Raw genomic sequence first — 25,093 nt, 5'->3', positions numbered from 1 at the left:
TCCAACTATTTACATTTCTACATGGAAAAATGATAATTGTAACTTATGAAACTTTTCTCAGTATGAGAATAGTTAAAGGGAATATATATATGTATGTATAAATACATATATGTCTATATAGGAGGGTATATGGAGTATGAATACATATGTGGGTGTGTATGTATATGTGTACAGGCATACATAGACAGAGGGCACAGGAAGAGTTGAATAGGAAGGGATGATACTTAAAAGGTGAAATTGAAAGGTGAGAGAGGAAAATAATGAGAGAGATGGGGAGAGACAGAGTGGGGTAAATTATCCCGTATAGAAGAGGCAAGGGAAAACTGTTACCATAGAGGGGAAGAACAGGAAGGCAAAAGGTAATGGGTCAACCTTACTCTCATTGAATTTGGCTTAGGGAGGGAATGACATATACACTAAATAGGGTATCTTGTCCTACAGGAGAGTAGGGGGGAAGGGGATAAGAGGGGGGATGATGGAAGGGAGGGCAGGTTGGAGGCAGGGAAGATGGAAGCACACACTTTTGAAAAGGGACAGGGTCAAATTAGAGAATAGAACAAGTGGGGGGTGGTATAGGATGGAAGGAAATACAGTCAATCTTTCACAATATATCCACTATGGGAATGTTTTGCGTAGCAACACATGTACAACCTATATTGAACTGCTTATCTTCCCAGTAAGGGTGGGTGACAAGGGAGGCAGGGAAAGAATGTAGAATTCTAAGTTTTAAAATCAAATGTTTAAATTTATATTTTTATTATTTACATGCAACTGGGAAATAAGATATATAGGCACTGGGATATAGAGATCCATCTTTCCCTACTGGAAAGTCAGAAGGGGAAAGGGGGAAGATATAGGAGAAAGCAGATAGGGGAAAGCAGTATACAGTGTGATTGCTGTTTTGCGGTGGTGGGTAGGGGAAATATGAGAAGAAAATGTGTAACTCAAAATCTTGTGAAAATGAATGACGTAAACTAAAAATAAACATAAAATTTAATTTTAAAAAATAAACATTTATTAAGCACACACTATGTATGAAGTACTGTACCCTGGGCCCTGGAGACACAGTGACAAAAAAGAAACATTACCTGCCCTCAAGGAGCTTACACTGTAAAAGGGGAAATCAAATGTTCGCATGTGAGCTTCCGTAGCAGCAAGCACCCAAGTATACCCAGGGTGGCTGCCAGCACAGGTTCTTAGATCTGCTTTTCTAAAGGAAAGCAACTCAAACTGGGTTAACATTCTTGCTTTAATCAAACATATACCATTTACCTAGTTCAGGGGAAAAAGGACAGCATCCCAAACTTCAGAGAATACAAACAAGTTACAAGCAGAAGTTATAAGCAGATGGAGAAACAGATCAGCAGACAGGCTTCCAGCTGTCTGACCATAACATCTATGCCTAGTCAGTTACCAGAGAGGGAAGCACCAACATCTTGGTTTTCAAAGCTGGGAGCTCAACAGCTGCCCATATTCTCATCTGGTCAAATCACACAACTCTTCCCAAAGTGAGCCCCAAAACAGAACCTCACGTTAGGGTATCTATAGCCTTCTCCTGGCTCAGAGAATGTCACAACCCTCTTGACCCACTGCCCAGTCACAAAGCAACAAAGTGTGGGCATTCCTGAAAAACAAGTCTCCTGCCACAGGCTCCATGTGACCACATTCAGCCTATTAGGGGGCAGAGTATATTTTCAAATCAAGGAAGGTTCTCAGAGTCACTTAAGCCTATCAAAGGGCCAAGGGGCAGGGAAGACCTTCAGATTCCCATTCCCATAACAGCCTCAGACCTACATTGATAGAGGTAGTTCCTTCATATAGGAGTCCCTTGTTATTAAGGAAGTCACAAATCCAGGCCCTATTTTAATACAAAGTAGATAAAAAGAAATATTATGGGAGAGGAACTAGTAGCTAAGGGAACAGGAAAGGCCTTGGGGTGAATGGAAAGGACATCATTCATTCAAAGAGGAATTCATTCATGCAAATAGTAATCAGCCAAGAAACATAGCAATCTTTTTTCTTATTCCATGCAAAGGCATTGGGGAGGTATCAAGCACATAACTCCTCTGCTGATACTAAGGGGTGGTTCTATAGGTCTTCTTTGGAGTGCCTTTTGGCCTTAGAAGGAAAAAAAATTCTCATCTTTGATCAAGTCAAACTATCTCATGTTATATTTGTGGAAAGAGTGTCCTAGAGATGAGAGTTGACTTACCCAAAGTCAAACAGCATGTTCATGGAAGATTTGAGCTGAGAACCCTGAGTTCTTGACTCCTAGTCCTATACTTAATGTATAACACCATTGCTACCTACAAGAAAAGCATCATACAGCCATAGGCTTAGAACTAGAAAGACCTTAGAGGACATCTAGTTCAACCTCTCAATTTTACCAATGAAGAAACTGAGTCTCTGAGAGTTGAAATGACTTGTCCATAGTCACTCAACTCCTAAGCATCAGAGTAGGATTTGAATGCACTTCTTCCTGACACCAAGTACAGCATTTTAACCCCAGCACCAGGTGCCTTATCAGCTAGTTAAGAAATGGAGACTTAGATGTGGGAAGCCAAAGGTTGATTCAGAAATCAGATAGTAATCCTAGTAGTGTGCTTTAAAATAAGAGTTTTTTGAGATGCAGCTTTTTCTTAAGCTTGCTAAAGAATGTCACTTGAGTTCTGAGATCTATAGGCTCTATGTCAAGACTTTAGTTACTGAGAGCCACAATTTTTAATTGTGGGGTGTCAGTTCCTATGTAGATGTTCTTGATGATCATGGCTTGGTTTCCTGCCTTGAAATCTGCTCTCAAGAGCATCCTTTGTTATATGAATGCATGTGATAGGAGTTAACTGACCTTTCCTAAGAAAGGGGCGTAGATATGCACTTTGGTGCACAGATAACAAGTCTTATCCAATTCTGAGCTACTTTCAGGATATTACAGAGTAAGATAATGATAAGAATACTCCAGGATATGACAGGCTATGCTTGAATCTTTGCTGGCTTCATCTTTAAAAAGTTTGTTCAAAGAATCATTAAATGGAGTTCATAGTTCTTCCTTGAACTACCCACATGGTCTGGTCATTTCTTATTCACATCTTCGATCATGCTTAAAGCTGGACATTGAGCAGTCCATGGCACTTAGGCATATTAACCAAGCACCTATTAAAGAGACAATTCAGAATAGCATTATTGAGTGGAGTCAAGATGGCGCAGTAGAAGCAGGACCTCCCCACTACTCTGGCTACTCCGGCTTCCACCTTCTCCAATCCATGTAAAAAGAGGACTCTAAACAAACTTTGGAGCTGCAGAACCCACATAATGACACAGAGAAGCTAACCTCCCCCTGAGGACAGCCCAGCAGGCTAGCAGAAATTGGCCAGAACAGTGCTCTGGGAGCAGAGCCCAGCCTCATGTCGAGGCTTTAGCCCCAGGGCGGGTCTGACCAGCCGATCATCCATCCAGGCTGGAGGGATCCAGATCAGCAACAGCTGTGGCCGTTTCCAGATTTATCAACACATAGATGCGAAGGACAAAGTGAGAGGTCAGTGCAGTCTGCACTTTGGGACACAGTAAGTGGGAATGCATGGCTTTTGCCCCCTGGGCGAGAAGCTGCTGAGACCCTGGCACAGCCAGCAGAGCCACATGTCAGCTTCAGCTCCTGGCCTGCAGTGTGTAGGGAGACCAAGCAACAGTGTGAGGTGTAATCGCTCTTGCTTTAACATTCTTGGATCTGGGTTGCAGTCTAGGGTGGAGGTCCTGGGGTGTGTGTCCAGCTTGCCAGAGCATGTGAAGACCTCAAAGATGGCACCCATCTAATACCTCTGGCAGCTGAGAAAACCCCAGCGTTTGGGATGAAAGTTCCCCAGTCTTGTGACAGAGTCCTACTGTGGCAAAAAGCTCAGGGGTCAAGTGACTGAGGGGCAACATGAACAGGCAAAGCAGGCAGAATATTCCAACATTAGACTCCTATTTTGGGAACAAAAAAGGAGCAAAGCATGGAACAAGAGGAAGACAGTGAAGTCAGAACTCCTGCACCAAAAGCTTGAAAGGAAAATATGAGCTGGTTACAGGCCATAGAGAACCTAAAGAAGGAGATAAGAGAAATGGATGAAAAATTGGGAAGAGAAATGAGAATGATGCAAGAAAATTATGAAATGAGAGTCAACAGCCTGACTGAGGAAAATCATACCTTAAAAAATAGACTAACTCAAATGGCAAAAGAGGCTCAAAAAGGCAATGAGGAGAAGAATGCCTTAAAAAGCCGAATTTGCCAGATGGAAAAAGAATATCAAAAGCTCGATGAGGAGAATCATTGCTTAAGAATTAGATTGGAGCCAATGGAAGCTAATGACTTTATGAGAAATCAATATGCTATTAAACAGATGCAAACAAATGAAAAAATAGAAGGCAATGTGAAATATCTCATTGGAAAAACCACTGACCTGGAAAATAGATCCAGGAGAGATAATTTAAAAGTTATTGGACTACCTGAAAGCCATGATCAAAGTAAGAACATAGAAATCATCCTCCAGAAAGTTCTCAAGGAAAACTGCCCTCATTTTTTAGAACCAGAGGGCAAAATAGAGGTTGAAAGAATCCACCGATCACCTCCTGAAAAAGATCACAAAAAGAAAACTCCTAGGAATATTATAGCCAGGTTCTCGAATTCCCAGATTAAAGAGAGAATATTGCAAGCAGCCAGGAAGAAATAATTTGAATATTGTGGAAACGCAATCAGGATAACCCAGGATCTGGCAGCTTCTTCACTGAGGGATAGAAGGACTTGGAATATGATATTCCAGAGGTCAAAGGACATGGGATTAATACCAAGAGTCACCTACCCAGCAAAACTAAGTATCATGTTTCAGGGGAAAATATGGTCTTTCGGTGGAATAAAGGACTTCCAAGCATTCTTGATGAAAAAAACAGAATTGAATAGAAAATTTGACATTCAGATACAAGAAGCAAGAGAAGCATGAGAAGGTAAACAGGGAAAAGAAATCATAAGGAACTTATCAAAGTTGAACTGTTAATATTCCTACATGGAAAACAATAAGTGTAACTTATGAAACTTTTCTCAGAACTTTAAGAAATATATATATATATATATGTCTACATATGAGGGCATATGGGCATATGAATACATATGTGAATGTGTGTATATATGTTTACAGGTATACATAGATAGAGGGCACAGTACCAATTTAACAGGAAGGGTTGAGACTTAAAAGGTGAAATTAAGAGGTGAGAGAGGAATATAATAAGAGGAGATGGGGAGAGACAGAATGGGTAAACTATTTCATATAGAAGAGGCAAGGGATAATGGTTACAATGCAGGGGAAGAATGGGAAGGCAAAAGGGAATGGGTCAACCTTATTTGCATTGAATTTGGCTTGAGGAGGGAATAAAATACACACTAAATATGGTTTCTCACCCTCCAGGAGAGTAGGGGGGAATGGGATGAGGGGGGGGAATGATAGAAGGGAGGGCGGGCTGGGGGGGGAGGGAAGTTGGAAACACCCCCTTTTGAAAAGGGACAGAATCAAAGTAGAGAATAGAAAAAGTGGGAGGTGGGATAGGAGGGAAATATAGTCAGTCTTTTACAATATATCTACTATGTTATTGTTTTGCATTCGCCACATATGTACAACCTATACTGAACTACTTATCTTCCCAGTAAGGGTGGGTGACAAGGGAGGAAGGGAATGAATCTGGAATTCAAAATTTTAAAATCAAATACTCAAATATATATATATATATATATATATACTATTATTAATATTATTTTACATGTAATTGGGAAATAAGATATATGGGCACTGGGGCATAGAGATCCATTGGAAAAGTCAAAAGGGCTATGGGAGAAAATATGGGAGAGAGCAGATGGGAGGAGGGGATATCCTATGGGACTGCTATTTTGGGGTGGTGGGCAGGGGAAAAACAGAGAGAAAATTTGGAACTCAAAATCTGGCAGAAATTAATGATGCAAATCAGAAGTTAATAAAGCATATGAAAAAAAGGAATAGCATTATTTACTGTGGCAAAATGTTGACAAAGATTATAGCTAGTATTTCTATGGCTCTTTGAGGTTTTCAAAGCAGTCTATCATCTCATGATTAGTCCTCACAGTAACCCTGGGAGTTAAGCGCTATTATTATCCCTATTTTATAGATGAAGAAACTAAGGCAAATAGAGGTTAAGCAACTTACTCAGGGTCACACAACTAGTAAGTATCTGTAATGTTAATGGGGTATAAGATCTTCCCTGCCCATTAATAGGCCTCATGTGGAACTGATTAAGGGAAGCTTGTTTAGAGGAGACTTGCTTGTAGGAAGGCTTTCATGCCTTTTGTTAATTTCTAATTAAGCACTGAGTCATGAGGGTTGTGATGCCCTCTGACTCTAAAGAAGTATATATGCACTGCGGTTAGCATTTTGCTTTGGGGCTCACTCATTGGAAGAGTGTTTTTGTGATTTGACTAGATGAGACTTTGGGTAGCCATTAAGGAGCTACCTGGCTTTGAAAAACCCAGATACTGGTGCTTCTCCCTCTAGTACCTATGTATGTGTTGCCTTGGTCATATAGTTGGATCTGTTTGTGGATCTGTGCTAATTTCTCACACAGTTAGAAGCCTTGTCTGTTAGTCTCTTTTTCTCTGCTTGTATTTTCTCTGTTTGTATTTTCCCTGAAGTTCAGATGGCTAACTATTCCCCTGAACTAGTGAATTTAATTTTAAAAGATTGTTGACCCCTTAAACTTTATCTTTACTAGTAAAGCAGATCTAAGAACCTATGCTAGCAGCCATTCTGGGTATTCAAGGGTGGTTGCTGCTATATTATCTAAGGCAGGATTTGAACTCAGATTATCTGACTCCCAGACACTGCCCTCTATCCACCATACCAAATAGCTGTCTTAATAAGAAAAGATTGGAGTTGTTTAGAAAGGGGCACAACAGTGAATGACCATGTTGCTGTTGAAGGTTTCCTTGAGGAGTTAAGACTTAATGTTGGGCAGGATTTGGATGGGTCTAAAAACTTTCCTGGCTTGGGCAATACTGGGAGCAACATGGCATATTTAAGGAAGAAGAAGAAATGGAACTGAGTGGAGAGTCTTTAGATCATTGATTCCTAAAAGGGAAGGGAAGGATTGTGTCCATCTGTAATTAACAGCTTAATATACGGAAGATGTCCATTAGTTTCTGAGGAATGTAAAGTAGTCAATATGAATGGAGATGACATTCACCATGGGCTCCATTGTACAAATTTTAGGTCTTTTTATGCCAAAAAGCTAAAAGGCAGTAGCCAATACTTTGAAAGAATTAGTTATTCAATTTACTAGTTGAATTCTGTTGTGAACGAATCCTATAATTCAATCAAAATATGCTTTATATTTTAATTATTAAATCTAAGGTAAGGTAGTCTATCAATTAGCTACCAAATATTTACTGTATTTATTGTGTGCCAGATAAACTCTGGTAGGTGCAAGGGGCATGAAAACAAGGAAGGAAACAGAACCTGCTCCCAAACATCTAAAATTCTATCACCAAACTAGTGTTCACTATTTTGTCTCATGATTTTTTTCCCTCCCATAATTTTAGTATTCATCATTCCAAATTTTGTTATAAAATAATAAATTGATTTTGTTGTGGCATAATGAATAGCTAATAATCACTTACGATGTAACAAAGTAATTAATAAAACATAATAAATAAGCTAATAAAATCCCTTCCCTCATATGACTGAAGACAGAGTACCAATCTGTATGAAGTCACTATCTCTCCAGAAGTTCCACTTTTTCAAGATTGTTTAATTAAGCATATTTAATTGTTATAGTATAATTAAAAGTTTTCTTTCCTAGAACTAATAACTTAAGTTTTTTTTTACTTTATTTTATAACTCCTTTTAACTGAGAGAATATCCTTAGGGAAAGTAAAGCTGAGTATAGGGAACATATCAGGAATGAAGTTTGTAATTACCCACTAATTTTAGTTCATGTAAACTGCCAGCCTTTGTGATTCCTACTTAAAAAAAGAACAATCTTGAATTAAATGGAGGTATTGTCTATATTTAGCATATAGTTATCCTCCCCACCTCATTTTTAGGTAATTGAATGCAAATGAGGGCATGTCTGCATTATACCAAGAAAACTAATCAATTCATGGGGGGAAAGAGCATAGAGGTAAAGGAGAAGTAACCAAGATGGAGCCTGTGTTTTGTGCATTCAGATTCCTGTATACAGATTTCTCATATACATAATCATTTTCAGCTAATTATTATGACATTATGTACATATGTATAACCTTGGAAAATATTGTTGACCCTTGGCTCTTAAGGCTTTATATCGATAACTTCAATAAAAGCATATGTAGATACTTGGCAGATTTACAGAACACACAAAGCTGGGAGAGCTGATTAGCTCAAACTGGAAGATGAAGTTGCCCACCTTCCCCACATCCTGCCCCAGTTAATGTCCTCATCACCTTTTCCATGGACTATTATAATAGCCTTCTAATAGATCTCCTTGCCTCCAGTCTCCCCTAACTCCAATCCATCCTCTATACAGCTTCCAAAGTAATTTTCCTAAAGCACAGATTTGATCATATCATTCCCCAACCCAACAAATTCCCATGTCTCTTTATTACCTTTAGGATCAAATACAAACTTCTCTGGCTACCATTTAAAGTCCTTCATTAGATGGTCCCAACCCACCTTTCCAGTCTTATTTCACATCACTCCACTTCACAGGTATGCCGGTCCAACCAAACTGTTCCTCTAACCATTCTTGATACTAGAGGATGTGTTATCTGCCTCCAGGCCTTTGCAGCAGTACCTCACCTCCACCTCTCAGAATCCCTGGTTGCCTTTGAAGTGCCCACCAGAAATTTTACACTAGAGCCCCCTTAAACCTGCTAGAGGGGACCCCTACTAGGTCCCTTGGAAACCACCTAATAGGCCCCAATAGTAAAGAAATGTTTCACCTGTGTTGCTAGAAACATGCCACAGATTCATGTCTGTTTTGCTTCAATAGGAATAATACTGAGAATGTTTTGCATCAATAAGAATAATACTGAGAAAGCTTTGCTTCAATAGGAACAATACTAATGGCACTGCACCCCCTTAGAAACATACTCTGTTGCTAGCAACCACATTTTCTATAAAATTATGCCTAACAGAAAGCTCACTACTGTCTTTCCCTCTGAGAGGCAGTCACTAGCTGGTTAATAAACACTCCTAAATTATAATTGGCTTTGCTGTCCTGTTATTTCTCGGATATCCTTTACACCTTCCTGGCTCAACTCTTGAGTCACCACCTGTATTCAGTCATTTGCATTCTTCACTAAGATCCAGAGTCCTCCTCCCCCAAAAAGGCTATTTTGTGTCAATTTTTTTTGTATCTTGACCTGTACATGTTGTACATGTACATGTCCCCTGACTAGATTCCTAGCTTCTTGACAAGGTTGTTTTGCATGTCTGGTCCCTAGAACAGTGCCTGGAACATAGTAGGTTCTTTATAAGTCCTTATTGATTGATGGTTTCAAAAAGTAGGGATAGGTAAAATGTAATAAATGAATATAAATAGGGGTAAAGGTAAAATTTTAATAGGAATGATTATATGCTATAGGCCCAAGAGACAGGAGGAAATAGATGATTAACTTAAGAAATAGATCTGTTGGGGTTTTTTGTTCTTAATTCTCAAAGAAGGCCAATAATATCACAAGGGAGATGTTTTGACTTGCTCATGAGTTGGGTTTAAGTGAAACAGAACCACACAAAGTTATCAACCTCACTCTCTCCTTCAGAGTCATTGAAGTCCAGTGGCAAGATAAAAATTAAGAGTACTGGTGATGACCCAGGATGAAGTGAGTGACCTTACCCTTTTTAAATTGGGGTCTTTCCCAGGTCTTAGTTTATCTGAAGCAATGCCCATTCAATGGCAAAAAGCTAAGTTAGGATTAAGACCAAAAAAATGGCCTAATTTATCATCACAAAATATCAGTTTAGGAGAGAAAGACTCTTAAAACTTCTGGCCAGAACAGAAAGCAATGGCTATTTACACTAATTATAAGCTATCAAATCCTAAACAGTGAGCCACAGAGACCCCGGACTGGGGATTGTTATTGGCCATTTAATGAAAGCCAGAGAGATTTTGAATTTAAAGGGTAGTCAAGAATCTCCACTGGACTGACTACACAATTGGCTTTTTAAGCCTGTTCTTTCAGAGCTATATTTCAATAAATCATAAATAAAAACTGCAGAGGACAAAAAGTAAATCATCCCAACTTTTTGAAAAAAAAAAAGAAATAAACTTAAAAGTATGTTTTAAACCAAGCCTCCAAATACCAAAATACCTCTCAATAATATAAGCAACCAATACATATTCCTATGGAAAGAACACTCACACATAAGGATGTGGCACCCCAGGAAAAGAGAGGGACCACAGGTGGTGAGGAAGAAAGAAAAAAAGGGAGGAAAAGGAGGAGGACAAGAATGAGCACAAGAAGAAACAGATCAACTCATGAAATAGTAGTGAAATGAGCAGAACAAAGAAACATTGTATACAGTAATGGCAACAATGTTCAAAGAACAACTGTGAATGACCAAGTTATTCTGAGTATTATAAACACTCAAATCAACTGCAAAGGACCTTTGAAGAAAGATGCTGTCTAACCCCACAGAAAGAACTGGTAAATGCATGGCATGGTTTTACATATATTTATATATCTGTGTCAAATGGTGGCCTTCTGTAGTGTGGGTGGGGAGTGAGTGAGGGAGATGATTCATAACCTAAAATATAACCAAAAAATTAATTTAATTATATAAATTTATATAAAATATAAAAAGATAAAAGATTATAAAATTTATAATATATAAAAGCCTGACATTATTGTATAGTAGTTGTGGGCAACTACAATTATTCACAAGTCAGAAAGAGGTCTTTCTTCTCTTGCCTCTTCCCCCCTCTCCTCTCCTTTCTTCTCTCTCCTTCTGTCTCTATCTCCCCCCCCCAAAAAAAATCAAAAGAGTTAATAACTACTTGATTTGCCTTAATGATAATCTAATTTTTAACATAAGACAGAGAAACAAATAAGGAGAAAACCGGAATCCTATTCTGCTATTATTTTCACCAACAAGGAGGACCTCTATGGTGATGTGAAAATGGTGGAGAATTTGCAGGAAGCAGTTATTACTATCATTTAAAATTCATACTAGATTAAAGAAAAGCAATGAATAGCCTGACATTTACCCTCCATTTTCTGGTAAAGATTACAGAGTTGAAAGAAAGAATAGATAACATCCTTCCTATTTTATAATTCTATAAGTAAGCAAGCCAAGGAGGTATGGAAAACTCTCAAGGATAAAATTCCAAAGACACAAAGGGAAACCATTCCAATTAGGAAGAAAAAAAAAGAAATGTGTGAAGGAATGTGTCTGAGCAGAGAATTTACTGATGATCTTAGATTAAAAGTGAATAATACAGATGATAGAAGCAAGGGAGTGTAACAGAAGATAAATACAGAAGAATGACAGAGCAGTTATTGCACAACCCTATGCTATTTCATTTGATCCCCAAAACAACCCTGAAAAGTATTATAATGACCATAAGTCATTCTGTAAACGAGGATACTAAGGTCCAAGAGAGATGAAGTAACTTGTCCAGTGTCAGAAAACTCTGAATAGAGGGCAGGATTCAAATCCAGGTCTCTCCTGATTTCCACTCCAGGGTGCTTTCCAAGAGACCACCCTGTCTCTAGAGATGTCTTCCTCTAAGATAGCAGGAAAGGAGGGTCAGTTGGGTGAAGAGACAGAGGGAGAGTGTAGGCATAAACAAGAGGAGAGCTTATGTCAGGTGTCCTTCATTTTCCCAGTTATCTTCAGGTAGTGAAGGGATCTGGAGATTTGGGGACACTGAAGATGGTGGGATAGATTTGAAATAACTACTGTGATGAATATGACAGGAGTTAATTAGAGATGAACAAAAAGATTGTCAAGCAGTGTTGAGGATCCAGATGAGGCCAGTCAAAATGGCCAGATACTGTAAGTGTTTTCCAGTAGTGCTTCGAGGCCCAAAAGAGAATACTTTACCTAGAATTGCATATTGTAAATGTAAGCCCAACATTGGAAAATCAGTCAACATTGGTTTCTAGGCTATGAGAAAGGACATACTGAAATGTCTGACCTTACCAATGCAAGTTGGGTTGATTAGCTGATAGAAGCCAGGAAAAGTTAATGGGTTGAAAAAATAAGGAGGGATAAAGGGCCTGGCAGTGATGAAATCACAGAATCTGAGAGTTGGAATAATGAATCTAAATCTGTCACAGTCATTTGGCACCCTGAGGTAATGTTCTATTGTCTTCCCCCTTGTTATAGCTCTAATATGGTGGGTAGAGTCCTCCACAAAACTCCAACAAAATGTAGGCTCATTTTTTTAATTATTTAATGATAGCTTGACTTCATTTACTTCACTTATATTTAGCTATTTTAAACTCTAATAAAATATAATCTCTCTCAGGGCATGTACCTTTTTTTAATTATGCTCTTGTGTTTTTAATACATAGGAATGTGAGTTGTAAATCTTATGAACTGTGATGAATTGGATACAAGACTGGGCCTGGAGTTAGGACGATCTGAGTTCAAATCTGACTTCAGACACTTACTAGCTGTGTGACCCTGTCCAATCATTCAATCCTCTGTTTGCTCAGTTCTTCATCTGTAAAATGGAGACACACTGGAGAAGGAAATGGCAAACCATTCCAGTATCTATGCCAAGAAAACCCCATAGACAATGTCCATGGAGTCATATAGACTTGGACACAACTGAACAACAAAAGTACTTGATAAATGCTGGTAGAATTGAAGAGCATTTGAGTGTGATGCTTGTCCCTCAGCCCCCTTTATAAGCCTTCACTGTAGGCACTTGTCACTGCCAAGTTCTCTATGTTTTTGCCTTATCAGCTGGACAGTTCATTTGTTCATGAGTCATCTCCCTTTGTACTGATGCTGACTGGAGTGATCTGACTGCCTCTGTTGATTCCTGGCAGTCAAAATCTATATTCTGTTGGTGTTTAAAAGCTTTGGATGACCCTCTGGAGCATTTTCTTTTGTCTCTGATGGTGTGAATAGGGCTTTGGACTTGGAGTTAGAAGAGTTTCAGTCCAAATACTGTTTCAGGCAATGGTTAGTTTTGTGACCCTAGGCATAAGGTCATTTGTAAAATATTAGCATATAAGCTATACTACCTCAGAGAGCATCCAAAAATAGAATTGAAATCTAAGCAGTAAATACTGTAGCATGAGTGCCAATTAAGGTAGCACTCTGCTATGAACTTGGTGTGACCAGCTATGATTCCTTCCTTAGTAAAAGGGAAGTTTCTACTAACTGACTGGCCTAAGTAAGCACCTAACATAGTGCCTGGCACATTGTAGGTATTTCATAAATGTTAGCTGACTGACGGACTGAAGTATAGGAGATACAGTATTGCTACCAGAGCTCAAGAAAGCAGACATGAATATTTCTGAATGATACTTGGCTGAAAGACTGGACATGTGACCTGACAAGATTGGAAAGAATGGATGGAGTATCAAGGCATTGGGGTCTTTATTTGTATCTTGGCCTTGATGTCTTCCCTCCTAGTTGGGATGAGAGCAGGGTCAATCTGATATTTCCATTCCCTTCTCTACCTGATGACAAGGAGATCAAAAATGTAGCCATTAGTCAGATCTTTTCTATGCCTTACCTGTCTTCTCTTCTAAAGGCAGGAATGGTCAGAGACATAGTCACTACTCACGTGTCTGGTGGATGTGCAGGAGACTGCCTATAAAGTAGTAAATTAAGTGACTAACAATCTTTTCTTCATGTTTTCTCTTTAACAGTAAGGGTAGCAAAGTCCATCTAATTTAATGACGTGAGAGGTTCACCCAGATCTTAGAAAGATAACCATTTCTTTCTTTGATCAGAAGTAATTATATGTAATTCCCATGTTTGAAGGATTGTTGTTAAGGATTCATTATCATTACATGCATCATTTTAATAGGCTTGCAGAGTTTTTTCCTTAGGAATTTCCCAATAGTCTATCTCCCTTACCCCTACCCCCTCCTCCTCCTCCTCCTCCTCTTCTCCTTCTTCTCCTTCTCTTTCCTTCTGTGATTTCCTTTTATATAACGGAGTTACATTTTCTATGCATTCTATTGCCGAAGTCCTATAAGACTCTGGAGTATACTGACTCTCAAAAGATTTGAGTTGCAGCAGATTCAGTAATAGATGAAAATCTATGTAACAAAACCATGATTTAAAGCCTTGTTTTCTGAATCTCAGTCCAGAGTTCTACTTATGTTGTCTTCCACACTGCTACTGTCGTAAACCATGGTTACCAACTTGACACAAACACGGGAAGTTTCTGTTAAACTTGTATGCAAGATTTGGGAGAATTAACAGAAAACTGAGAAGAATAACAATGTACTAGTACTGTTATGTGATGGACTTATTAGAAATAAAATGCTAATGTAAAGTAACTGTACATTCCACATCCAATAAATACAGAAACTCTCCGTTATATTGCCAAAGAAATGCTCTGACTACCAGGACTAACAAATATCATGCATGATTGGCCAATTTTCAGAGAAATGGAATGTAAGAAAATTCACAAAACTACAACTACAGTTAATATAATTTACTCTTTCCTTGATGACTCAGAAAGCACTTGAGGATTGCATAAAAAAGCATGGTCATAAGTTGAGCACATTATTCTACTAGCAAAAAGTATAATAGTGAGCTTCTTATAAGAATCCTAATGAAACTGATTATCTGTCTTAACTAAATATACTTTGATATTTGCATGGCTTCATGATGTTGCCTGACCCACCTCATCTGATGGGACCTTATTACTCTGTGTGGTTCTTTTCCATGTCCTTCTGCAAACACTGTAATACATCTGTTCAATGCACTGGAATCCTTTAAATAGGTCCTTTAATAGTTCCCAGAACATAGTTTTCCATTCAGTCTGTGTGTTTGTGAACTACTCTCATTCACTACATAAAGGAATCACCTCCTCTTCCAATCACAGACATCTTTGCTAATGGCTTTTGTGTCATTTTCCACATATAAAACATTAATGACATTATATCATAGTCTCTCTACACACCTGCCATGCAGATTCCTATTAGCCTTTGGTCATATGCAATTTTGATAATAATTTTCCATGATTTATAGCCATATAACACACAGGGAGGATATTAGTATTAAAGAGATGAGATTTTATAAGCCCATTTGTACAAGCAGATTGAGATTGTAGTGAGACATGGTAGCCAACAATGAAATGCAAATTTGTAATGCATTAAGAGTAGCCTAGCATTCTAAGGAAGGGAGAAGATAGTCCCACTCTCCTTAGCCTTTGTCAGACAACAACATCTGGACTTTTGTGTTCAGTTCTTGGCACCAAGCTTTAGAAAAAAACATTAATCAGGTGGATAATGTACAAAAGAATACAGCACCTGACACATACTAAGTGCTATATAAATATATTTGGGTATACGTGTTATTATTATTTTCTATCCATAATGGTGAAGGACCAAGTCATGTTCTATGATTAATATGTGGTTGAGAGGCAGCTAGGTAACTCCTTGGATAGATAAAGGGACCTGGAGTCAGAAAAACCTGAGTTTGAACTCAGCCTCAGACACCTATTAGCTATGTGACCTTGAGCAACTCACTTAACCTCTATCTGCCTCATTTTCCTCTTCTGTTAAATGAGGCTAATAATTGGACCTCCCTCCCAGGGTCATTGTGAGGATTAAATGCGATAATATTTGTTAAGTGCTTTGCAAACTTAAGAGCTCTGCATAAATTCTAACTATCTATAGTTATTGAAGGAGCTTGTGATGTTTAACCTGAAGAAGAAAGATGTACAGGGAACATGATCCTTGTCTTCAATATCTGAAAAATCATTACATGGAAGAGAGATTGACTTGGACTCTTTGGCCCTTAAGGGAAGAACTGGATGTAATAAGAACTTTCAGGGAGACAAATTTTCTCCCCGTTTTTTCCTTACCCACTGCCCCAAAATAGCAGTCCCACAGGATATCCTTTCCTCCTAACTGCTCTCTCCCATATCTTCTCCCATACCACCTTCTACTTTTCCATTAGGGCATGGTGGATCTCTATGACACAGTGCTCATTTTGTTATTTTATATCCCAATTACATGTAAAATAGTATTAATAGTAGTATATATATTTAAACATTTGATTTTAAAACTTTCAATTCCAGATTCATTCCCTTCCTCCCTTGTCTCCCACCCTTACTAGGAAGATAAGCAGTTCAGTATAGGTTGTACATATGTAGCTAATGCAAAACATTAACATAGTAGATATGTTGTAAAAGACTGACTATATTTCCCTCCCTCCTATCCCACCTCCCACTTTTTCTATTCTCTACTTTGATCCTGTCCCTTTTCAAAAGTGGGTGCTTCCAACTTTCCTACCCCCAAGTCTGCCCTCCTTTCCATCATTCCCCCTCTCATCCCCTTCCCCCCTACTCTCCTGTAGGGTGAGATACCCTATTTAGTGTGTATGTCATTCCCTCCCTGAGTCAAATTCAATGAGAATAAGGCTGACCTTTCCCTTTTGCCTTCCTGCTGTTCCTCTCCATTGTAACCTTTATCCCTTCCCTCTTCTATATGAGATAGTTTACCCCATTCTGTCTCTCCCCATCTCCTCTCATTATATTCCTCTCTCACCTCTTAATTTCACCTTTTAAGTATCATCCCTCCCTATTAAATTGGTCCTGTGCCCTCTATCTATGTATACCTGTAAATATATATACACACATTCACATATGTATTCATATGCCTACATACTTTCTGATATAGGCATAAATATATATTTCTTTTCCCTTCAACTGTTTTCATACTGAGAAAAGTTTCATCAGTTACAATTATCATTTTTCCATGTAGGAATATTAATAGTTCAACTTTGATAAGTTCCTTATGATTTCCTTTCCCTGTTTACTTTCTCATGGTTCTCTTGCTTCTCGTATCTGAATGTCAAATTTTCTATTCAACTCTGTTTTTTTCATCAAGAATGCTTGAAAGTCCTCTGTTCCACTGAATGACCATATTTTCCCCTGAAACATGATACTCAGTTTTGCTGGGTAGATGATTCTTTGTTATAATCCCAGCTCCTTTCACCTCCAGAATGTCATATTTCAAGTCCTTCGATCCCTCAGTGTAGAAGCTGCCAGATCTTGAGTTATCCTGGTTGTGTTTCCACAATATTCAAATTGTTTCTTCCTGGATGCTTGTAACATTCTCTCCTTGATCTGGGAATTTCGGAACCTGGCTATAATATTATTCCTAGGAGTTTTCTTTTTGGTATCTTTTTTTAGGAGGTGATCAGTAGATTCTTTCAACCTCTATTTTGCCCTCTGGTTCTAAAACATCAGGGCAGTTTTCCTTGAGAATTTTTTGGAGGATGATTTCTAGGTTCTTTCTTTGATAATGGCTTTCAGGTAGCCCAATAATTTTTACATTATCTCTCCTGGATTTATTTTCCAGGTCAGTGGTTTTTCCAATGAGATATTTCACATTGCCTTCCATTCTTTCATTTGTTTGAATCTGTTCAACAGCATATTGATTTCTCATAAAGTCATTAGCTTCCATTTGCTCCAATATAATTCTGAAGGAATGATTCTCCTCAGTGAGCTTTTGAGATTCTTTTTCTATCTGGCAAATTCAGTTTCTTAAGGCATTCTTCTCCTCGTTGCCTTTTTGAGCTTCTTTTGCCATTTGAGTTAGTCTATTTTTTAAGGTGTTATTTTCCTCAGTCAGGCTGTTGACTCTCATTTTCTAGTTTTCTTACATTGTTCTCATTTCTCTTCCCAGTTTTTCCTCCACTTCTCTTATCTGCTTCTTTAGGTCCTCTATGGCCTGTAACCAGCTCGTATTTTCCTTTGAAGGTCTTGTTGCAGGAGTTCTGACTTCACTGTCTTCATCCTGTTCCATGCTTTGCTCCTTTTTGTCCCCAAAATAGGAGTCTAATGTTGGATTCTTCTGTTTTCTTTGCTTCCTTTGCCTACTCATGTTGCCACTCAATTACTTGACTTGGGCTTTTTGCCACAGTAGGACTCTGCCACCAGAAAGGGGACCTTTGTACCAAATGCTGGGGTTTTCTCAGGTGCCAGAGGTATTAGTTGAGTGCCTTCTCTGAAGCCTCTACACACTCTGGCAAGCTGGTCGCACACCCCAGGACCTCCACCCTAGACCGCATTCCAGATCCAAGCAGATTAAAGCAAGAGCGATTACCCCTCAGACTGGAGGCTTGATCCCCCTACACTCTGCAGGCCAGGAGCTAAAGCTGCCATGTGGCAGCTCTTGCATGGCCAGAGTGCCTCAGTGGCTTCTTGCCCCTGGGGCAAAATCCACACACTCCCAACTACTGGGTTCCAAAGTCCACACTGCACTGACCTCTCACTTTGTCCTGAGCATCTATGTGTTGATAGTTCTGGACTGCCACAGCTGCTGGTGAGCTGGCGTCCCTCCAGCAGGTGGCTCTGCATAGTTACTTCTTGATTCCAGAGGGGGTGCTGTACACTAACCCAAGAGCACCAAGTGACTTTTTGTGTGGAAAGAGCTAAGGATGCAGAGTCAGAAAAGGATGGGTCTAAGCCCAGCTCTCTGCTTACCCTCTGGGTCGAGCTTGAGGTGTGGAGTGAGGGCTGGGGTGGTGATATGGCCCTGGGTGGACATGACCTCACTGAACACACTCCACTTGGTGAGGCCGTCCCAGAGGAGGCAGATGTGCAAAGTGAAAGTTGCCATGACGCACTTGGGGGTGATAACCAGAGGACAACCTTTGAACCTACAAGTATCTGTTAAGTACTACTGTTTGGCAGGAACTGTACTCTCTAATAGGAGAGACAACTTGCACATGTAAGGATAGAAACAAAACTCATATGAAGCAAATAGAAGTTAACCTTGGAGGTCAAGGGGAAGCAGTAGTATCTTTAGGGAAGGGAGAGGTGGGTAACCTGAAGGATCTCAGCAGAAAGTACACTGGAGCAATCAGGAAGGGAGGAGGACGGAAAGAGGGAGGGAAATGGGGTGAGGGAGAGAGGAGAGAGAGACAAAGAAACAGAGACAGAGAGACAGAGACAGAGAGAGACAGAGAAACAGAGACAGAGAGAGAGACAAAGACGGAGAGACAAAGACAGGGAAACAGAGAGACAGAGACAGAGAAACAAGGAGACAGAAACAGAGACAGAGAGAGACAAAGACAGGGAAACAGAGAGACAGAGACAGAGAGAGACCGAGACAGAGAGAGACAGAGACACAGAGAAACAGAAAGACAGAGAGAGACAGAGAGAAAGACAGAGACAGAAACAGAGACAGAGAGAGACCGACAGAGAGAGGAGAGAGAGAGGAGAAAGAGTGGGGTGGAGAGAGGAGAAAGAGAGGGGTAGAGAGAGGAGAAAGAGAGAGTGAGAAAGAGCTTAAAAAAACAAAAAAATGGAAAGAAAAAAGACAAGAAGACCAAATGAAAAATAGATAAAGAGAGACAAAGAAGAAGACAAGGCAAAACAGAGAAATAACTAGTTTGCAGAGAGAAGGGAGTTAGAGAATCACCCACTAGGAAGGAAAACAAAACATGATGTGACATTTTTGGTCACATAGTCCTGTTCGAGGTGAATTAATTACTTTGGGGGATACAAGGGCTTAATGTAATCTACTAATTAGTACAACCTGAAACAATGACTTCCACAATGATAATTTGATAGCCCCAAAGAGTTAGTCACCCTTCAAACCTGCCTGCTTGCTCCCAGGGCATACTGTGCATAATTGGAGAATCTGACTTAGTTATTATCTACACCAGCCCATGTAGCAGAGCAAATAGACAGACAATTTTCCATGGTATTCAGGCCATTTGTCATTCCTGTACTTCTTCCCTTGGGTTGGTAAGAGCAAGCCCCATAGGCTCACTGCAAATCAACATATTAGAGAAAGAATTGTGCCTTTTCCTTGATACTTTGTCAGGGGTTTAATAAATATGTCACTGGCCATGAAGCACAGAAGACCTGAATTCAAATCCTGCCTGAGATACTTCCTATAATAGTTAATCATGGTAGCTAGCATTTATATATGGATTTAAGGTTTCCAAAGCATTTTACAAATAGGTGCTATTATTATCACCTTTTTACAAATGGGGAAACTGAAGTTGAGAGAGGTCAGGTGACCTGACCAGGGTCATACAGTTAGTATTTAAGTTCAGGTTTGAAGTCAGGTCTTCCTGACTATAGGTCCAGCTCACTATCCATTGTTCCACCTGGCTGCATCAATACTGACTGTATGAGTAGAAGAAAGTTTCCCAAGCTCTTGGCTATACCTTAATTTCCTTCCTCCATAAAATGAAGGAGTTGAACTAAATGGCCTATAAGGTACCACCTAGCTTAAAGTCAACCATTGGATGCTAAGTAGTCATGATTTTTCCCTCTCTCTACCATTCAGTACCAACATTTCCTCCCTTCTCCTCAGTTAATATGCTAAGAACTGTGGTCAGTCAACCAATAAACACTTACTAAGTACTTACAATGTGCCCTTCGGGGTGCTAGGCCCTGGGGATACAAAAGGAGACCAGAGATGGTCTCTGTCCTCAAGGTGTTTACAGTCTAATGGGAAAGACCAGGAGCAAATAAATATGTACAAATATTCTGTGTACAGTATAAATAGAAAGTGAATAAAAGAGGGAAGGACTAGAACTAAGAGAGGTTGGGAAAAGTTACCTGTAGAAGATAAGATTTTAGTTGAAAGAAAGGAAGAGTGTCCAGGAACAATGAAATGACAGTCACATTCCCTTTCTTTATGTCTCTTGAAAGGAAGGAAGGAAGGAAGGAAGGAAGGAAGGAAGGAAGGAAGAAAGGAAGGAAGGGAGGGAGGGAAGAAGGGAGGGAGGGAGAGAAGAAAGGACTGGTTTTGACTATCTTTTATACTCACATCAGTTAAATGCACTTTGGGAATATAAAGTCTAAGTTATATTTAAGGTATAAAACCCTAAACACATAATGCATATGACTAAATGGCATTGAACTAAAATCCATTCATTGCACCATAATTGATTCCTGCCTGGTGGCATTGTATTTTCACTAGAAAATGAGAATTCAGGAGCAAGATGAGGTCAGTTCTCCCCTAGCCATTTTGACTAGAAGGAAGTAATCTTGTATAATTGAATTACAGATTTGAAGGAAATCTTAGGGGTCATCTAGTCCAAGTAGCCCATGATCAATCGCCCCCTTTTCGATACTGCTATGATTTGGATATATAGCCTTTGTTTGGAGACCTCCTGAGAGAGGGAACCTGCTGCCTCTCCAGGAAGCTCATTCCGCTTTTGGACAACTCTAATCATTGCCATGTTTTCCTGACACTGACCTTAAATCTCTCCCTCTACAACTTCCACACATCACTCCTGGTTCTGCCCTCCGAGGCCAGATAGAAACAAGCTTAATCCCTGTTCCAACAAATCGACAAACATTTCTTGAATACCTTAATACATACCAGGAACTGTACTGGGCACTTGGGATACACACAATGAATGGAACATTTCCTATAATCAGGGAGTTTGTAGTGTAACAGAGCAGATAATGTTGGTGCACATAAGTACATATTCCAAATGAAATTTTAAGAACATGAAGGCATGGACCATTATTCCCCATAAGTCTCTCCTCTAGACATTAACCACCCTCCCCAGGCCAAGTCACTTCAGCCTATCTTATGATCAGGTCTCATTGCTTCATCCCCTAGAAAACTCTAGTTTTCTCCTCTGGATACTCTCTCACTTCTCCATGTCAAACAATATTTTGCCCAGAACTGAGCAGAGTAGTCCAAATGGACTTGGAGGAGACAGTGGCACTTCCCTAGTCCTGGGCACTCTGCCTTTCCTAATGCCACTTTTGCTTGAAGCATATTCTTTGACTATGCTGCTGTCTCCTGGTGGTCTTACACCCCACTAAAACATCCTCATCTTTAGTAGGGTCTGGCCATGCTTCTCCCATTCCCTACTTGGCAAGTTAATTTTTTTGACCCCGAGTCAAGCCAACAATTCATTAAACGCTTACTGTGGCCTAGATACTCTGCTAAACACTGAGAATACAAAGAAAGGTTAAAAAAAAAGTCCCTGGCCTCATGGAGCTCACACTCTAGTATGGGCTTTCATATTTATAACTCTTACTATTAAAACTGCTGGGGGCTTCTGGAGTGCTGGGTGGACCTTCTGTAGCTGCTTTGTAGGAAGACATACAGACAGTTGCACAGTAAGTTGTGTAGATGGGTCATCATCTACCTCATTTGCTAAATGAAACTGCAAAGCTATTGAAGGATCAAAGAGAAGATACAATCCTATTTGCTTTGAGTCCTAATCCAAGGGGTGGGGAACCAGCCTGTGGCCTCGAGGCCACACATGACCTTCTAGGTCCTCAGGTGAGGACCTTATCGTCTGAAACCCTGAAAAGCAAGCTGCATATACACGAGTAGCTCTCCATCCCTTCCTTACTCTTAGCAAAAGACTTCAAAAATAGTGTTCATGACTATTTGGCTGAGGGATTTCTTTTATTTCCTATTGGGTGACAAATTTTGATGTATTCTAAGTTGCTTCATATTTTCAATGTCTGAATGATTAAGACAATGCTAATTCTTTTCTCCACAATTTTAATCACTCCATGAGATGGCAGTCATAAAAATGGATTTTCTTTTTTTTGCCTTTAGGATGGAGAGCCTCCGGAGGCACAGGAATCCCCCCCAATTTCTGAGAAGTCCTGGCATTCAGGAAGTGCGCGCTCCGCTCAGGAAGAGACCTGAAGAGGAGTGTAAGTATGCTGAGCTGAGCTGAGCTTCATGAATGTCACTGGTCCACCAAACCTGAAGCCACTAAGTGGCTCATTAGAATATATTTCAAGGAATGTGATTTGGATGATGGTTATAGGGTGGTAGGCACACTAGTATCATAAACCTGGAAGCAACTGACAATGAACCTTGACAATTTCATTTCAGTTGAAGTTTTTAGTTAAAATCCTAGATCCCTCTCTGAGCTTTCGTCCTGACCTAGCATTGGTACCAGATGTGAATATAGGTACCACATGTTGTTGCATTGATATTGTGAGGCAGAGGAAGGGAATATAATGGGGGGAAATCTGCTCAAAATGCTGGGGACATCTGGGCTTCAGTCCTTCCTCTTACATATCTTGACTTCATCTCCTTGGGCAGGTCAATGCCCAAACTGATCTCCAAGCTGACAAACAATTTCAGAAGTGCCCTTGTAGGGGTGGGCTCCTCACTGGTACTCTCCTACACCCATGATGTTTCCAGAGTTTTGCATCTATACCCATAGCTAACTATAGCCATCTCTATATTTCTGTATCTCTGTAGCACTGTTCCTAGCACTAAATAGATAGAGATCTGGGGATAGATATTATCCACCCCCACCTGTATAGTAGATAATACACCTATTAGCCCTTTAAAGATCGTTGTATTTAGGACAAGAAGGGATTCTTTAGATAATATCACCCAGTCCTCTCATTTTATAAATGAAGCAGAATATGTAAACCAACAAGCCTTTATTAAGCACCTACTATGTTCCTTGCACTGGGCTAAGTTCTGGAGAAGCTCATACAGGTATTAAAGAACAGAGTCAAGATTTGAACCCGAGTCTTCCAAATCCAGCTCTTTCTTCCACACCATGCTGCCTCCCCTGCTGGGCTGCCATCTCTTGTGCTCACAGTAGCATTTGGAACTTTCCCCTTCACCAGCCTACATATTTCCTGAAAGAATAAGAGAAAAGCAAGTTTGCCGTTTTCTCTTCTTCCTTCAGTTATGGGATTTTCTTTTTCCCCTGGAATTGAGAACTCCATGGACAGAGCAGTGTCTGGACACCAAGTTCATATTTGCCAGCTGAGTTGGACTCAAGAACTCAAAGTAAGAGATACCCTCCCCAAATTATATTCTATCAATTTCGCATCTCCACCAGTAAAGGATAAGTTCCTTGCTGCAGGGAATGTTTCATTATCTTGGTATCTTCAGTGCCTGGCACATAGTAGGAACTAAGTGAATGTATACTGACTAAAAAATATGTCAGGAAGACACAGTTGCTTCCTTAATGTGACTTCTAATCCCATGAAAGACAGAGTAATTCTAAAGAGAATTATAATAAAAAAAATGAAATTTGAATAATTAAATAATTATTAACTCTGTCTTAGCTAGCCAATCAATTAACAAACATTTATCAAGTGCCTACTAATTGATAATTAAAATAATAATGATACTTTACATTTGTATAGTACCCTAAACTTCAAATGTCTTACCTCATTTGTACTTTACAAATCCCTTATTAGACAGGTTCTACTGGCATTCTACTGGCATCTGTGTCCATTTTGTAGATGGTAACCTGAGGCTCCCTGTGGCCATGTGACACCTATCTAGATGTCTGAGTATCTTGGCAATCTCTTTACCACTCTGCTTCTGTTTAGAAATGCCAGGCTAACTTTGCTTTTTGATATAAATAAGACTAAGCATTATTCAAAGCAAGTGGATGCATATAATGGTTGACTTTTTTAATCAAGGTGTGGGCCACTGTGGCATTAAGCAATCTGGAGTTCTGCCTATAAGAAGGATTTTCATTTTTACTAGGATATGGCTGGTACCATATGTTCACTTCAATATATCGTCTGCTTGTCCATCCATATCTTATAGGCATTTCCCAGTGTTTACATTCATCATGTCTTGGGTAAAACCAAAGTTCATTAAAGCTGTCTGCTCATGCCCCAAAGTGTACCCTGGGTACCAAGGACAACAGAAGGCACCGTATCTCACTATGTGGTACATCTCTTTCTGTAGTGTTACATTCACAACCAGCAGCATTGTGAACAATACAACTCATTGGCCCAATGTTCAAAATAACTCTGAAAATTCTTATCAGGGTCCTGGGTGTCCTCAGGAGCAAACTCTCAAAGATCCAGGCTGGATGTGTAAGCTCTGGGTGTGGTCAGGGACTCTGAGGGGAAATTTCTCCTGGAGAAATCATTACTGCTTAACCCTTTGCCTGGGACACAGGGGCCAATTACACATCAGGGT

At 39.7% G+C, this 25,093-nt stretch overlaps 1 protein-coding gene across 2 annotated transcripts in view; it reads left to right on the top strand.

Annotated features, from left to right (window-relative positions):
- Window positions 1-25,093, top strand: part of LOC138164868 (leucine-rich repeat-containing protein 7) — a 602,064-nt gene that overhangs the window by 143,130 nt on the left and 433,841 nt on the right. For both annotated transcript variants that reach the window (XM_069092797.1, XM_069092796.1), the window contains exon 2: window positions 22,733-22,833. In XM_069092797.1, the coding sequence (XP_068948898.1) occupies window positions 22,733-22,833 (101 nt within the window). The remainder of the gene's footprint in view (window positions 1-22,732; window positions 22,834-25,093) is intronic.

Source organism: Petaurus breviceps, unplaced genomic scaffold (genome assembly GCF_028583685.1).
Source record: "Petaurus breviceps papuanus isolate PSGF00001 unplaced genomic scaffold, PetGlider_PUasm1.0 207, whole genome shotgun sequence".
NCBI lineage: Eukaryota > Metazoa > Chordata > Mammalia > Diprotodontia > Petauridae > Petaurus > Petaurus breviceps.
The sequence above is the reverse complement of the archived record's forward strand: the minus strand, read 5'-3'. Positions and strand labels throughout refer to the sequence as shown.